This window comes from Pecten maximus, chromosome 7, assembly GCF_902652985.1.
Source record: "Pecten maximus chromosome 7, xPecMax1.1, whole genome shotgun sequence".
NCBI classification, from domain to species: Eukaryota; Metazoa; Mollusca; class Bivalvia; order Pectinida; family Pectinidae; genus Pecten; species Pecten maximus.
This window is the reverse complement of record NC_047021.1, coordinates 22505703-22523941: the sequence shown is the minus strand read 5'-3', so window position 1 is coordinate 22523941 and position 18239 is coordinate 22505703. Positions and strand designations below refer to the sequence as shown.

General features: G+C 39.4%; 2 protein-coding genes across 2 annotated transcripts; both read right to left on the bottom strand.

Moving 5' to 3' along the window:
- Positions 1-1113: 1113 nt before the first annotated feature.
- Positions 1114-18151, bottom strand: LOC117331927 (uncharacterized protein C12orf45 homolog). Its single transcript, XM_033890917.1, has 4 exons — positions 18037-18151; positions 13846-13944; positions 13223-13359; positions 1114-3290 (listed from the first exon to the last, which is right to left on the bottom strand). The coding sequence occupies exons 1-4, from the start codon at positions 18143-18145 to the stop codon at positions 3111-3113; spliced, it is 525 nt and encodes a 174-aa protein (XP_033746808.1). The 5' UTR covers positions 18146-18151; the 3' UTR covers positions 1114-3110.
- LOC117331126 (probable GPI-anchored adhesin-like protein PGA18) lies at positions 1536-2126 on the bottom strand. Its single transcript, XM_033889721.1, has one exon. It carries the CDS (start codon positions 2124-2126, stop codon positions 1536-1538), a length of 591 nt encoding a protein of 196 aa, XP_033745612.1.
- Positions 18152-18239: the final 88 nt, after the last annotated feature.

The following is an 18239-nucleotide window of genomic DNA, read 5'->3' as shown; positions in this document are numbered from 1 at the left end:
ACATTAGTGAACAGATCTATGACAGTCTTAACATGCATACAATTAAGTTTCATTGTATAGAGGACAACAGTGGAAAACTTTCACAGAGTTGGTATAGAACTGTATGTAGAGCCAACGTCTTTCATTTGGTCATTGTTATTTGAACGTGCCATTAGGCATTCATCCCAGCAAGCTGCAGGACAACATTAAAAATCCCAGTCATTTCAGCGATCAATTCTTGACCAATCAAGAACAACTTCTTGTAAATATTTCTTTAATTCTTCAAATAATATTTGGCAGTTATAAAAGGACTTACTGATATTTCTGATATTTGATATCTGGCCCCAAGGTACTACCTGAGGGTACACAACACTCCCTCAGGGCCTATACTCCCTTGGGTGTCTGCTGAAAGCCACTGTGTCATGCTGCAAATCTGAGTGCAGAAGAAAGGTCCGTCATTGATTCATTATTTTGACCTTAACCTTTGAGAATTTGGTCCTATGACTGGTAGTAACACCTTGTTGTAATTCAGTCTTAGGAAATAAGTAATGGTATGATTTGATTTAGCCAATAACACACCATCTTCGCTAGCCAAGTTTTCTGATTATGTTACATTCCACGAACCCTTGGCCGATATAGTCGTTAGTTCTGGACCTCTAGCGGAGATTCAAAATGACTACCCTATATGCATGAAATTTTCGACCAATCAAAATCGGTGTTACCAAAGTACCACATTGGTGATGTTTACAAACACAGAGAGCTCGAGGCTTGTGTCATTTTGATGAGACATGTGATCATGCAATGACATCTATCAATTGATCAAACACTGCAAATGTTTTCCGAAAGCTTGTACGTCTCTGTATTTAGGTAAAATGCCATGACATAGTCGACAGGGAAGCTCTGTACTGGGCGCTGCAATTTTGTTTACTGCGAAACCATGTCTGAATGTAAACTTCCAGGGTTTAAACACATCTATATCTACCAAGGGGTCCTGGAGTGTAACATGGAGTGTTGGCTACAAGATAACACACAAAATCAACAATACAATACATCTGATATTTTTTAAATTCAATTTATAAAAATCAATACATTTATATAATAACAAATAATTTGACATTTAATAATATTTTATTATCAAGATCAAAATATTATTTTGCTGAATCCTGTTTCTGTAGATAAAAACAAATTCAGTTATATACAGACATTGACCATTAGATCATATAGTATTCATAATTTGATCACTGTGGGCGTGCCTGAAGACTATTTACGTGGGCATGCTCGTCGACTGATTATGTTTGCTCAACGACTGTTTATGTAGGCATGCCTAAAGACTGTTTATGTGGGCATGCCTAAAGACTGTTTATGTGGGTGTGCTCAACGACAGTTTATGTGGGTGTGCTCAACGACAGTTTATGTGGGTGTGCTCAACGACAGTTTATGAGGACATGTCCAAACACTTTATGTAGGACTGCCTGACAACTGTTTATGAGGGTGTGTCTGATGTCTGTTTTCAAGGGCATGTCTGAAGACTTGATGTGGTCGTGCCTGACGACTGTTTATGTGGGCATGTCTACACTTGATGTGGTCGTGCCTGACGACTGTTTATGTGGGCATGTCTGAAGACTTGATGTGGTCGTGCCCGACGACTGTTTATGTGGGCATGTCTGAAGACTTGATGTGGTCGTGCCCGACGACTGTTTATGTGGGCATGTCTGAAGACTTGATGTGGTCGTGCCTGACGACTGTTTATGTGGGCATGTCTGAAGACTTGATGTGGTTGTGCCCGACGACTGTTTATGTGGGCATGTCTGAAGACTTGATGTGGTCGTGCCCGAAGACTGTTTATGTGGGCATGTCTGAAGACTTGATGTGGTCGTGCCTGACGACTGTTTATGTGGGCATGTCTGAAGACTTGATGTGGTTGTGTCTGACGACTGTTTATGTGGGCATGTCTGAAGACTTGATGTGGTCGTGCCTGACGACTGTTTATGTGGGCATGTCTGAAGACTTGATGTGGTTGTGCCTGACGACTGTTTATGTGGGCATGTCTGAAGACTTGATGTGGTTGTGTCTGACGACTGTTTATGTGGGCATGTCTGAAGACTTGATGTGGTTGTGCCTGATGACTTTATGTGGGCATTACTCATGACTTTTCATGTAAGTATGTCTGACATCAATTATATAAGCATGTCTGACAACTTCAATATGCATGCCTGATGACTGTTTATGTGGGCATGTCTGATGACGGTTTATGTGGGCATATCCGATGACTTTTTGTGGGCATATCTGATGACTGTATATGGGCATGCCTGATGACTGTTTATGTGGGCGTGTCTGAAGACATTTTATATGGGTATGCCCCACAACTTTATGTGGGCATGCCTAAAGACTAATGGTGTAACGATTCATCGATGCATCAATGTACTGAATCGCAGAGTTGTGCATCAATGCATCGTCTATCCTTGATCTGTATCAAGATACTTGAAAATGTGTAGTTATTTCCCTTGACCAATGTTAGTTTACATGGCTGACAAGGCAGTTCCAGCAGCTTATAAAGCTGCCTGTTGGGAGTTCTTTCAAATCCAAATTATCTAAATTCAAAAACTCTTTGTGGGAAACGGACAAAATGTATACTTTTGTAACAAATGTAGACAATGACTCTAATATTCTGGAAATACCACAAACACAAACATGACTACTGTACAATAGAATACTAGATATTTGATAGGTCATGTTTCTTATATATCGTGATACATATTGTATCATTACCCCTGTATCACGATATGAATCGTATCGCTACCGACCTTGCAATACACAGCTCTACTAAAGACTATGTGGGCATGTCTGACATCTGTTTGTGAGTGTGTCTGACAACTGGTTATGTGGGAGTGTCTGAAAACAATTTATGTCGGTATGCCTGATGACAAAATGTGGGCATAGCTGATGACTGTTTATATGGGTGTACCTGATGACTGTTTATGTGGGCCTGCCACAACAGATGTCAGGATCTGTCTTCAAAGAAGTATCTGCATAAACAAATCACATTTAAACAGAACATTCTCTATGCAACCTCTCAGCCTTAAATGTTCATGATAATAATTTCTTGTATTTTATCATACTCTGGTATACACTCAAGTTTTTTCATCTTCATTATCTGATAACGAGACTAATTCCACAATTCCATTTGGCACTTTGCAGTTTGTTTTGACAATTTTTAAGTTTTCCTCTGTCACTTCACCGAAGGCTACGTCAGAAGAATCACTGTCACAGTCATCAGATTCACTTTCCAAATTGGGCACTAAGGAAATATTCTGTAAAGAAAAACAAATATTACAATAACAAGCATACTAGGTATTGATGAAGCCATACATGTCCCCTATCGACTCACCCTGAAAATAGTCACATTGACCTTGACCCAAAAACTCTGAAACTCAAACTTTTATGAGATATTAATTATGGTACTTCCTCTGAAAAAGTGAAGCTGCTAGAGAGCTCATGACAATCTTTTCTTTTGGCGTTATGTATGTGGATGGAGAGAAAACCTATAGTCTGCCCCCCCCCCAGAATAACATGAAACTTTTGACCATGAATTTCAGTTTACCCCCTAACTTCTGTTTATGGATTCCAGTTTACCCCTTAACTTCTTTTTATGGATTCCAGTTTACCACATATCCTCTTTCCATGAATTCCAGTTCACCCCTAATGTTAGTTCATAGATTCCAATTTATCCAGTAACTTATGTCAATGGATTCCAGTATGCTCCCAAACATCTGCCCAAAGCTTCCTGTATACCATGTAATAATGATAATAAACTTTATTAAAATCAATGTAAAACATGTTTATCAATAATCTCTCTTATTGGCCCATATCGGAGGGGTCTTACTGTATGAGTAAACAAGAGTACCCAGAGAAATCTGACATGGTTTGGCAGGTGATCCCGATACCTTTTCATGTCTGATCAAGGAATAAAACCCTGCACCAGTTCCTAGGTGAAAGGCAAGCATGTTACTACTATAGCAACAAACCATATAATTTCTGTCACTGGACAGCAGTATACCCCCTTAACTTCAGTCATTGGATAGCAGTATACCCCTTAACTTCTGTCATTAGATAGCAGTATACCCCCTTAACTTCTGTCATTAGATAGTAGTATACCACCTTAACTTCTGTCATTAGATACACGATAGCAGTATACCCCCTTAACTTCAGTCACTGGGTAGCAGTATACCCCCTTAACTTCTGTCATTGGATAGCAGTATACCCCCTTAACTTCAGTCACTGGGTAGCAGTATACCACCTTAACTTCTGTCATTGGATAGCAGTATAACCCCTTAACTTCTGTCATTGGATAGCAGTATACCCCTTAACTTCTGTCATTGGATAGCAGTATACCCCCTTAACTTCAGTCACTGGGTAGCAGTATACCCCCTTAACTTCTGTCATTGGATAGCAGTATACCCCTTAACTTCTGTCATTAGATACACAATAGCAGTATACCCCCTTAACTTCAGTCATTAGATAGCAGTATACCCCCTTAACTTCAGTCACTGGGTAGCAGTATACCCCCTTAACTTCTGTCATTGGATAGCAGTATACCCCTTAACTTCTGTCATTGGATAGCAGTATACCCCTTAACTTCTGTCATTGGATAGCAGTATACCCCCTTAACTTCTCTCATTGGATAGCAGTATACACCTTAACTTCAGTCATTGGATAGCAGTATACCCCCTTAACCTCAGTCATTGGATAGCAGTATACCCCCTTAACTTCTGTCATTAGATAACAGTATACCCCCTTAACTTCTGTCATTGGATAGCAGTATACCCCCTTAACTTCTGTCATTAGATACACAATAGCAGTATACCCCCTTAACTTCTGTCATTAGATAGCAGTATACCCCCTTAACTTCTGTCATTAGATAGTAGTATACCACCTTAACTTCTGTCATTAGATACACGATAGCAGTATACCCCCTTAACTTCTGTCATTAGATAGCAGTATACCCCCTTAACTTCTGTCATTGGATAGCAGTATATCCCTTAACTTCTGTCATTAGATAGCAGTATACCCCCTTAACTTCAGTCACTGGGTAGCAGTATACCCCCTTAACTTCTGTCATTGGATAGCAGTATACCCCTTAACTTCTGTCATTGGATAGCAGTATACCCCTTAACTTCTGTCATTGGATAGCAGTATACCCCCTTAACTTCTCTCATTGGATAGCAGTATACACCTTAACTTCAGTCATTGGATAGCAGTATACCCCCTTAACCTCAGTCATTGGATAGCAGTATACCCCCTTAACTTCTGTCATTAGATAACAGTATAGCCCCTTAACTTCTGTCATTGGATAGCAGTATACCCCCTTAACTTCTGTCATTAGATACACAATAGCAGTATACCCCCTTAACTTCTGTCATTGGATAGCAGTATACCACCTTAACTTCTGTCATTAGATACACGATAGCAGTATACCCCCTTAACTTCTGTCATTAGATAGTAGTATACCACCTTAATTTCTGTCATTTGATACACGATAGCAGTATACCCCCTTAACTTCTGTCATTAGATAGCAGTATACCCCCTTAACTTCTGTCATTGGATAGCAGTATACCCCCTTAACTTCTGTCATTGGATAGCAGTATAACCCCTTAACTTCTGTCATTGGATAGCAGTATACCCCCTTAACTTCTGTCATTGGATAGCAGTATACCCGCTTAACTTCTGTCATTGGATAGCAGTATACCCCCTTAACTTCTGTCATTGGATAGCAGTATACCCCTTAACTTCTGTCATTAGATAGCAGTATACCCCCTTAACTTCTGTCATTGGATAGCAATATATCCCTTAACTTCTGTCATTGGATAGCAGTATACTCCTTAACTTCTGTCATTTGATAGCAGTATACCCCCTTAACTTCATTCATTGGATAGCAGTCTACCCCCTTAACCTGTCATTGGATAGCAGTATACCCCTTAACCTCTGTCATTGGATAGCATACCCCCTTAATTTCATAGCAGTATACCCCCTTAACTTCTGTCATTGGATAGCAGTATATCCCTTAACTTCTGTCATTGGATAGCAGTATAACCCCTTAACTTCTGTCATTAGATAGCAGTATAACCCCTTAACTTCTGTCATTGGATAGCAGTATACCCCCTTAACCTCTGTCATTGGATAGCAGTATACCCCTTAACCTCTGTCATTGGATAGCAGTATAACCCCTTAACTTCTGTCTTGGATAGCAGTATACCCCCTTAACCTAAGTCATTGGATAGCAGTATAACCCCTTCACTTCTGTCATTTGAAAAGCAGTATAACCCCTTAACTTCTGTCATTGGATAGCAGTATAACCCCTTAACTTCTGTCATTGGATAGCAGTATAACCCCTTAACTTCTGTCATTGGATAGCAGTATACCCCCTTAACTTCTCTCATTGGATAGCAGTATACCCCCTTAACTTCAGTCATTGGATAGCAGTATACCCCTTAACTTCTGTCATTGGATAGCAGTATACCCCCTTAACTTCTGTCATTGGATAGCAGTATACCCCTTAACTTCTGTCATTAGATAGCAGTATACCCCCTTAACTTCTGTCATTGGATAGCAGTATACCCCTTAACTTCTGTCATTGGATAGCAGTATACTCCTTAACTTCTGTCATTTGATAGCAGTATACCCCCTTAACTTCATTCATTGGATAGCAGTATACCCCCTTAACCTGTCATTGGATAGCAGTATACCCCTTAACCTCTGTCATTGGATAGCAGCATACCCCCTTAACTTCATAGCAGTATACCCCCTTAACTTCTGTCATCGGATAGCAGTATATCCCTTAACTTCAGTCATTGGATAGCAGTATACCCCCTTAACTTCTGTCTTGGATAGCAGTATAACCCCTTAACTTCTGTCATTGGATAGCAGTATAACCCCTTAACTTCTGTCATTGGATAGCAGTATACCCCTTAACTTCTGTCATTGGATAGCAGTATACCCCCTTAACTCCTCTCATTGGATAGCAGTATACACCTTAACTTCAGTCATTGGATAGCAGTATACCCCCTTAACCTCAGTCATTGGATAGCAGTATACCCCCTTAACTTCTGTCATTGGATAGCAGTATACCCCCTTAACTTCTGTCATTAGATACACAATAGCAGTATACCCCCTTAACTTCTGTCATTAGATAGCAGTGTACCCCCTTAACTTCTGTCATTAGATACACAATAGCAGTATACCCCCTTAACTTCTGTCATTAGATAGCAGTATACCCCCTTAACCTCAGTCATTGGATAGCAGTATAACCCCTTAACTTCTGTCATTGGATAGCAGTATACCCCCTTAACTTCTGTCATTAGATAGTAGTATACCACCTTAACTTCTGTCATTAGATACACGATAGCAGTATACCCCCTTAACTTCTGTCATTGGATAGCAGTATACCCCCTTAACTTCTGTCATTGGATAGCAGTATAACCCCTTAACTTCTGTCATTGGATAGCAGTATAACCCCTTAACTTCTGTCATTGGATAGCAGTATACCCGCTTAACTTCTGTCATTGGATAGCAGTATACCCCCTTTACTTCTGTCATTGGATAGCAGTATACCCCTTAACTTCTGTCATTAGATAGCAGTATACCCCCTTAACTTCTGTCATTAGATAGTAGTATACCACCTTAACTTCTGTCATTAGATACACGATAGCAGTATACCCCCTTAACTTCTGTCATTAGATAGCAGTATACCCCCTTAACTTCTGTCATTGGATAGCAGTATACCCCCTTAACTTCTGTCATTGGATAGCAGTATAACCCCTTAACTTCTGTCATTGGATAGCAGTATACCCCCTTAACTTCTGTCATTGGATAGCAGTATACCCGCTTAACTTCTGTCATTGGATAGCAGTATACCCCCTTAACTTCTGTCATTGGATAGCAGTATACCCCTTAACTTCTGTCATTAGATAGCAGTATACCCCCTTAACTTCTGTCATTGGATAGCAGTATACCCCTTAACTTCTGTCATTGGATAGCAGTATACTACTTAACTTCTGTCATTTGATAGCAGTATACCCCCTTAACTTCATTCATTGGATAGCAGTCTACCCCCTTAACCTGTCATTGGATAGCAGTATACCCCTTAACCTCTGTCATTGGATAGCATACCCCCTTAATTTTATAGCAGTATACCCCCTTAACTTCTGTCATTGGATAGCAGTATATCCCTTAACTTCTGTCATTGGATAGCAGTATAACCCCTTAACTTCTGTCATTGGATAGCAGTATAACCCCTTAACTTCTGTCATTGGATAGCAGTATAACCCCTTAACTTCTGTCATTGGATAGCAGTATACCCCTTAACCTCTGTCATTGGATAGCATACCCCCTTAATTTCATAGCAGTATACCCCCTTAACTTCTGTCATTGGATAGCAGTATATCCCTTAACTTCTGTCATTGGATAGCAGTATAACCCCTTAACTTCTGTCATTGGATAGCAGTATAAACCCTTAACTTCTGTCATTGGATAGCAGTATAACCCCTTAACTTCTGTCATTGGATAGCAGTATACCCCCTTAACCTCTGTCATTGGATAGCAGTATAACCCCTTAACTTCTGTCATTGGATAGCAGTATACCCCCTTAACTTCTGTCATTGGATAGCAGTATACCCCTTAACTTCTGTCATTAGATAGCAGTATACCCCCTTAACTTCTGTCATTGGATAGCAGTATACCCCTTAACTTCTGTCATTGGATAGCAGTATACTCCTTAACTTCTGTCATTTGATAGCAGTATACCCCCTTAACTTCATTCATTGGATAGCAGTATACCCCCTTAACCTGTCATTGGATAGCAGTATACCCCTTAACCTCTGTCATTGGATAGCAGTATATCCCCTTAACTTCATAGCAGTATACCCCCTTAACTTCTGTCATTGGATAGCAGTATATCCCTTAACTTCAGTCATTGGATAGCAGTATACCCCCTTAACTTCTGTCTTGGATAGCAGTATAACCCCTTAACTTCTGTCATTGGATAGCAGTATAACCCCTTAACTTCTGTCATTGGATAGCAGTATACCCCTTAACTTCTGTCATTGGATAGCAGTATACCCCCTTAACTTCTCTCATTGGATAGCAGTATACACCTTAACTTCAGTCATTGGATAGCAGTATACCCCCTTAACCTCAGTCATTGGATAGCAGTATACCCCCTTAACTTCTGTCATTGGATAGCAGTATACCCCTTAACTTCTGTCATTAGATACACAATAGCAGTATACCCCCTTAACTTCTGTCATTAGATAGCAGTATACCCCCTTAACTTCTGTCATTAGATAGTAGTATACCACCTTAACTTCTGTCATTAGATACACGATAGCAGTATACCCCCTTAACTTCTGTCATTAGATAGCAGTATACCCCCTTAACTTCTGTCATTGGATAGCAGTATACCCCCTTAACTTCTGTCATTGGATAGCAGTATAACCCCTTAACTTCTGTCATTGGATAGCAGTATACCCCCTTAACTTCTGTCATTGGATAGCAGTATACCCGCTTAACTTCTGTCATTGGATAGCAGTATACCCCCTTAACTTCTGTCATTGGATAGCAGTATACCCCTTAACTTCTGTCATTAGATAGCAGTATACCCCCTTAACTTCTGTCATTGGATAGCAGTATACCCCTTAACTTCTGTCATTGGATAGCAGTATACTCCTTAACTTCTGTCATTTGATAGCAGTATACCCCCTTAACTTCATTCATTGGATAGCAGTCTACCCCCTTAACCTGTCATTGGATAGCAGTATACCCCTTAACCTCTGTCATTGGATAGCATACCCCCTTAATTTTATAGCAGTATACCCCCTTAACTTCTGTCATTGGATAGCAGTATATCCCTTAACTTCTGTCATTGGATAGCAGTATAACCCCTTAACTTCTGTCATTGGATAGCAGTATAACCCCTTAACCTCTGTCATTGGATAGCAGTATAACCCCTTAACTTCTGTCTTGGATAGCAGTATACCCCCTTAACTTAAGTCATTGGATAGCAGTATACCCCCTTAACTTCTGTCATTTGAAAAGCAGTATAACCCCTTAACTTCTGTCATTGGATAGCAGTATAACCCCTTAACTTCTGTCATTGGATAGCAGTATAACCCCTTAACTTCTGTCATTGGATAGCAGTATACCCCCTTAACTTCTCTCATTGGATAGCAGTATACCCCCTTAACTTCAGTCATTGGATAGCAGTATACCCCTTAACTTCTGTCATTGGATAGCAGTATACCCCCTTAACTTCTGTCATTGGATAGCAGTATACCCCCTTAACTTCTGTCATTGGATAGCAGTATACCCCTTAACTTCTATCATTGGATAGCAGTATACTCCTTAACTTCTGTCATTTGATAGCAGTATACCCCCTTAACTTCATTCATTGGATAGCAGTATACCCCCTTAACCTGTCATTGGATAGCAGTATACCCCTTAACCTCTGTCATTGGATAGCAGTATACCCCCTTAACTTCATAGCAGTATACCCCCTTAACTTCTGTCATTGGATAGCAGTATATCCCTTAACTTCAGTCATTGGATAGCAGTATACCCCCTTAACTTCTGTCTTGGATAGCAGTATAACCCCTTAACTTCTGTCATTGGATAGCAGTATAACCCCTTAACTTCTGTCATTGGATAGCAGTATACCCCTTAACTTCTGTCATTGGATAGCAGTATACCCGCTTAACTTCTCTCATTGGATAGCAGTATACACCTTAACTTCAGTCATTGGATAGCAGTATACCCCCTTAACCTCAGTCATTGGATAGCAGTATACCCCCTTAACTTCTGTCATTAGATAACAGTATACCCCCTTAACTTCTGTCATTGGATAGCAGTATACCCCCTTAACTTCTGTCATTAGATACACAATAGCAGTATACCCCCTTAACTTCTGTCATTAGATAGCAGTATACCCCCTTAACTTCTGTCATTAGATACACGATAGCAGTATACCCCCTTAACTTCTGTCATTAGATAGCAGTATACCCCCTTAACTTCTGTCATTGGATAGCAGTATATCCCTTAACTTCAGTCATTGGATAGCAGTATACCCCCTTAACTTCTGTCTTGGATAGCAGTATAACCCCTTAACTTCTGTCATTGGATAGCAGTATAACCCCTTAACTTCTGTCATTGGATAGCAGTATACCCCTTAACTTCTGTCATTGGATAGCAGTATACCCGCTTAACTTCTCTCATTGGATAGCAGTATACACCTTAACTTCAGTCATTGGATAGCAGTATACCCCCTTAACTTCTGTCATTGGATAGCAGTATAACCCCTTAACTTCTGTCATTGGATAGCAGTATACCCCCTTAACTTCTGTCATTGGATAGCAGTATACCCGCTTAACTTCTGTCATTGGATAGCAGTATACCCCCTTAACTTCTGTCATTGGATAGCAGTATACCCCTTAACTTCTGTCATTAGATAGCAGTATACCCCCTTAACTTCTGTCATTGGATAGCAGTATACCCCTTAACTTCTGTCATTGGATAGCAGTATACTCCTTAACTTCTGTCATTTGATAGCAGTATACCCCCTTAACTTCATTCATTGGATAGCAGTCTACCCCCTTAACCTGTCATTGGATAGCAGTATACCCCTTAACCTCTGTCATTGGATAGCATACCCCCTTAATTTTATAGCAGTATACCCCCTTAACTTCTGTCATTGGATAGCAGTATATCCCTTAACTTCTGTCATTGGATAGCAGTATAACCCCTTAACTTCTGTCATTGGATAGCAGTATAACCCCTTTACTTCTGTCATTGGATAGCAGTATAACCCCTTAACTTCTGTCATTGGATAGCAGTATACCCCCTTAACCTCTGTCATTGGATAGCAGTATACCCCTTAACCTCTGTCATTGGATAGCAGTATAACCCCTTAACTTCTGTCTTGGATAGCAGTATACCCCCTTAACTTAAGTCATTGGATAGCAGTATAACCCCTTAACTTCTGTCATTGGATAGCAGTATAACCCCTTAACTTCTGTCATTGGATAGCAGTATAACCCCTTAACTTCTGTCATTGGATAGCAGTATACCCCCTTAACTTCTCTCATTGGATAGCAGTATACCCCATTAACTTCAGTCATTGGATAGCAGTATACCCCTTAACTTCTGTCATTGGATAGCAGTATACCCCCTTAACTTCTGTCATTGGATAGCAGTATACCCCTTAACTTCTGTCATTAGATAGCAGTATACCCCCTTAACTTCTGTCATTGGATAGCAGTATACCCCTTAACTTCTGTCATTGGATAGCAGTATACTCCTTAACTTCTGTCATTTGTTAGCAGTATACCCCCTTAACTTCATTCATTGGATAGCAGTATACCCCCTTAACCTGTCATTGGATAGCAGTATACCCCTTAACTTCTGTCATTGGATAGCAGTATACCCCCTTAACTTCATAGCAGTATACCCCCTTAACTTCTGTCATTGGATAGCAGTATACCCCTTAACCTCTGTCATTGGATAGCAGTTTACCCCCTTAACTTCTGTCTTGGATAGCAGTATACCCCCTTAACTTAAGTCATTGGATAGCAGTATAACCCCTTACTTCTGTCTTTGGATAGCAGTATAACCCCTTAACTTCTGTCATTGGATAGCAGTATAACCCCTTAACTTCTGTCATTGGATAGCAGTATACTCCCTTAACCTCTGTCATTGGATAGCAGTATACCCCTTAACCTCTGTCATTGGATAGCAGTATACCCCTTAACTTCTGTCATTGGATAGCAGTATACCCGCTTAACTTCTGTCATTGGATAGCAGTATACCCCCTTAACTTCTGTCATGGGATAGCAGTATACCCCTTAACTTCTGTCATTAGATAACAGTATAACCCCTTAACTTCTGTCATTGGATAGCAGTATACTCCTTAACTTCTGATAGCAGTATACCCCCTTAACTTCTGTCATTGGATAGCAGTATACCCCCTTAACTTCTGTCATTGGATAGCAGTATACCCCCTTAACTTCTGTCTTGGATAGCAGTATAACCCCTTAACTTCTGTCATTGGATAGCAGTATACCCCTTAACCTCTGTCATTGGATAGCAGTATACACCTTAACTTCTGTCTTTGGATAGCAGTATACCCCCTTAACTTCTGTCCACAGATTCCACAATATCCCTGACACCTGTCCAGAGATTAAATCTTAGTGATACTCACCATCTCTATCACATTCTGTGTATCCTCCGACACACTCTCGATGTCCACCATACTGGCAGGTACCCTTGTCAGCAGAGAACTTAAATCCTCATTTGCCTTTGCTATTTTTGGCAGGAAACTTTTAACATCAGATAAAACTAGAAATAAGAAAACAGGAATTAATCAAAGTACAGAAACATTTTCACTTTTTAAATGGTAAGCAATCCCAAAGAGCTGACGAAATCAAGAAAACTCAGGAATATTCAATATCCATATCTCGTGTTACAGTAATATTAACATTTGAAAAACAATTACAATAAGTTATCAATGTAGTGGTGATGCAAGCATGTTCCAAACTACACCACATTATTATAATAGTTTATGAAATGTTTATGTCCCCCATTTCTACTTTGACAGAAATGGAGCCAAGTACAAAGTCCCAAACATGTCCACACAGACTGCACAGCTTTTATGCTTACACCCAAAAGACCATTCATGCAAAATATCAGTATCATATATATTACTATGTACATAACGAACTCTTCAATACTTTAAAATCATTTTTATGTACTAGCAAAGGGTAAACTATTTGCCTCAAACTACTTCATGGCAGGAATATAACAAATCAAGTTATATGTACACACTTGAACTTGGAGGTGGTCGAAATGTTTTCCTTGGTCCAGCTGATCTTGATGCCTTACACTTCTTATTCACCAAGAGTTGATCTGTAATTCCATGATGTCCTGAGCGAAAAAAAGGAAATACAAATGATAGAAAAAATATATGAACATGCCCTGGGGAAAATGTCAACAATAAGTGATCTTGGTTTCAATGAACCCTGGGTTAAATGTCAATAAGTGATCTTGGGGCTGGGTGGACCCTGGGTTAAATGTCAATAAGTGATCTGGGGGTTAGGTGGACCCTGGGTTAAATGTCAATAAGTGATCTGGGGGTTAGGTGGACCCTGGGTTAAATGTCAATAAGTGATCTGGGGGTGGGGTGGACCTGGGGGTAAATGTCAACAATAAGTGATCTTGGTTTGGGTGGACCCTGGGTTAAATGTCAATAAGTGATCTGGGGGTGGGGTGGACCTGGGGGTAAATGTCAACAATAAGTGATCTTGGTTTGGGTGGACCCTGGGTTAAATGTCAACAATAAGTGATCATGGTTTGGGTGGACCCTGGGTTAAATGTCAATAAGTGATCTGGGGGTGGGGTGGACCTGGGGGTAAATGTCAACAATAAGTGATCATGGTTTGGGTGGACCCTGGGTTAAATGTCAACAATAAGTGATCTTGGTTTCATTGAACCCTGGGTTAAATGTCAACAATAAGTGATCTGGGGGTGGGGTGGACCTAGGGGTAACTAATAAGTGATCATGGTTTGGGTGGACCCTGGGTTAAATGTCAATAAGTGATCTGGGGGTGGGGTGGACCTAGGGGTAACTAATAAGTGATCTTGGTTTGGTGGACCCTGGGGTAAATGTCAATACCTGCTAATAAGTGATCTGGGGCCTGGGTTGGGATAGACCCTGGGTTAAATGTCAATAGTAAGTGATCTTGGGGCTGGGTGGACCCTGGGTTAAATGTCAATAACTTAAGTGATCTTGGTTTCGGTGAACCCTGGAGTTAAATGTCAATAAGTAATCTGGGGGTGGGATGGACCCTGGGGTAAATGTCAATAAGTGATTTTGGTTTTGGTGAACCCTGGGGTAAATGTCAATAAGTGATCTGGGGGTGGTGGACCCTGGGGTAAATGTCAACAATAAGTGATCATGGTTTGGGTGGACCCTGGATTAAATGTCAATACCGGGGTAAGTGATCTTGGTTTGGTGGACCCTGGATTACCGAGTAAATGCAATACCAGGGTAAGTGATCTTGGTTTGGTGGACCCTGGGGTAAATGTCAATACCTGCTAATAAGTGATCTGGGTTTGGTGGACCCTGGGGTAAAGGTCAATACCTGATAATAAGTGATCTGGGGGTTGGTTGGACCCTGGGGTAAATGTTAATAAGTGATCTGGGTTTGGTGGACAAAATGGGTATCCAATATCCATATATAAATACAGTGTTACATCATTATAAATTGAAGTCAACTTCGCCTAAATCATGCATTAATACCTTTAATCAAAAATGCCCTCAGTATATGCATGAATTTTTCACTAAAACTAATTATAATAGAATATACAATACTAGATCCGGATTTTCAAATTTCACCATTAGAAACACCAAAGGGACAGAAACATCAACTTTTTTCTTTTTGGCTGCTAAAGATTGGAACTCCTTACTGGATCATATCAAAAAAAATATACACAAATTCAAACTCGGTGTCAAAAAATCATCTCGTCTTTCAGACAAAAATTGATGTTGATGATCTCTTTGTTTACTATATGAGCATTACATGTAACATCTATCTTTTCATGTTTTCTACCAAAATTAATATTTGTTATGACCATATCAAGTAACCTGTACCTGTACATTTATTCATATTTTCTAATCTTGGTCAGATAACTGATTGGTAGCTAGAGGGAATGACCGAACCACCAGTTGTCTGTACTAGATGAAAATCATATATGACATGTTACTATTCAAAGAGTCAGAGCTCATTAATACCACCATTAAGCTCATATTGTGATTTTTATTAATTTTTATAATCACAAAGTTATTGCCTAATACTGTATGTCAGCTATAGGCTGTGATATCTATGATGATTCAGATTTTTCTGTGATGAGTCAGATTTTAACTATGATCAATAAATGGAATCGTCTATTTTAAATACATGTATATTCTTAACATAATTTTTTAACATCTAATAATGATGAATCTTATAAATAAGTCACCAGTGATTTTTTCATCCCATTTTTACAGGGGCCTGTAGCTTTTCAATTGGGAAAATACAGCAGTATTTTTCCCCGAATGGGAAAATTTGCTGTCGGTTTTAAATGCAAAAAATAAATAAATAATAAGTCAATAACACATCCAAATATTTATTCATCTGTTAAACTTTTAACATTCATCTGGCCTAAGGATTCTTAATAGCTATCTAAAGGGCCATTTTCCTTGTTTTTGTCCCTTGAACTTGTCCACCAAAGTCAGTCCAGGTCAGTGGTCATGTTTTTTCAATTTTCTTGAAGGATGTGTCCCAAGTTTTACACCCTTTAATTTGTAACAAATGGCTTACAACTCGAATGTGCACCAAAACAAACAATTCTCAAACAATTCTCAGTACTTGCACATGTAGCCACATGTCACTCTACTGTGATAAAGCCAAGAGAAGGCCGATTCATATTTTGCAGCATTAAATTTTCGTCTATCGACGCTGCTTCTCTTTTTTTCCCCGATAAAGTTAATATCAGACTTTCGTCGCGGGTTACATGTACATTGATTGTTGCTACGGGTAAACATTCCGTCTGGACGGTTGATAAAACAGATTCAATGTTGGATGATGATTCATTGGTTGACGGGTTGTTTTTGAAGAAGTCACTCACTTTCGTAAGGCCTTTCCTATCCTTTTTTGTCAGTCTTTTGACATAATACTTCGAGTTGTGCGGCTCTTGTTTACATGATCTTAAACTTTCAAGCGCTTGTCATAGCATATGTGAGACACGTGTGCAATTAAAACACTCGATCGACACAAACTTTCGTGGCGCGCTCAATTTGAAAAAAATGAGGAAAACGACATCGATTAATTCAGACACGGAAACAGAAACCACGGGAATTTGCGATATCGAACGCGACCAACATAGAACGAGAACATCGGCGTTGAAGATTTCTTCATGTGAAATACATTTTGATCAGCATTTCTTTATACCAATTGATGTGAAGGGATATTTTCTGAATAGGAAAATATGAGCAAGAAATTGGGAAAATACAACAAAATTTCTCTAGGGGAAGGGGCCGAAATTCGGCCCCAAATCGACCCTAAAAAAAACACTGGTCACTATAATGTTGTTTTCTCTGTGATTCTGTACATGTGGTGCATGTTGAGTAGACCCCGCTGGTAGGGGGATCTAGATCCAACCCTTGAAAAACTCAACCTGCACTACTGTTTCCATCTAATATTTTAAGTGTACTTGATACTTACACTCCTTTTGTAATTTTTAGTTCGTAAGAGTGTAAGTAGTTTTTCCATCATATTGACACCATTATCAGGTACTGAAACGGGACAATTTTGTGGCTATGTTTTGCAAAATTTTAAAATGAAAATTCTAAATTAAGATTCTTTTCACTCGAGGACCCCATTGGAAATAAGCTGCATTGTATATATATACAATGGCAAACTATCAACTGTGATAACACAAAAACATTTATGTGATACTACTTATTAATCATTATTTATTAAAAAAAATGTTGAAAATATTGTGTAACCTTATGCGATACTATGGGCTACTTAATCCGAAGGGTTCTGATGTTAATATCGCCTTTCAAGCTGCCTTGTGGGTGGGTCGGAAAAATTGCTCATTTTCTGTATGTTGGAAGTTCTGACGTATCTATGTAGTAAGATCGTCAGAAAATTCGGACTATGGGCTATACTGTACTGAATCCTTTGTCTGAATAAATATTATTATTTATTATTGAGAGAACCACATTGGAACAGATTGTATTAACTTTCTAACACAACTGGGGGAACATAACAGATTGGTGCAAAATATGTGATGAACTCAAAGTTACAGCTAGACTATAACCGCGTTGACCTTTGACGCAAAACTAATATTGGGACGGAAACTTCGTGGTGCGAAAGAAGTTCGGAGAGTTGGCTGTTTGGTGTGCGAAACGTTTAAGATAGACTTTTAAAGGTTTCACCAACATTTAAAAGCTGACAATAGATATAAATTTACCAGTTATGTTCAATAAATCTTTCGATTTTGTTGACTGGTGTTTGGATATGTCTGAAGATCCTAATTCATGAGGATCCTCTTGCATGCTGTCGTTCACGAGATCTTCCATGGGCGCTGCCATATTGAAAATAGCCTCGATCAGTTTAATTGAAAATAAAAATGAAACATTGATACAAATAGAATAATTTAATGTTAAGCCATAG

What these genes read in the sequence shown, in the direction of transcription:
- LOC117331927 (XM_033890917.1), bottom strand. Translation starts at nt 18,145, where the DNA reads ATGGAAGATCTCGTGAACGACAGCATGCAAGAGGATCCTCATGAATTA. An exon ending in TCGACCACCTCCAAGTTCAA is followed by an intron (nt 13,360 to 13,845) that starts GTGTGTACATAT and finishes TCTTATTTCTAG; the next exon opens with TTTTATCTGATGTTAAAAGT. An exon ending in CACAGAATGTGATAGAGATG is followed by an intron (nt 3,291 to 13,222) that starts GTGAGTATCACT and finishes TTTTCTTTACAG; the next exon opens with AATATTTCCTTAGTGCCCAA.
- LOC117331126 (XM_033889721.1), bottom strand. Translation starts at nt 2,126, where the DNA reads ATGAGTAATGCCCACATAAAGTCATCAGGCACAACCACATCAAGTCTT.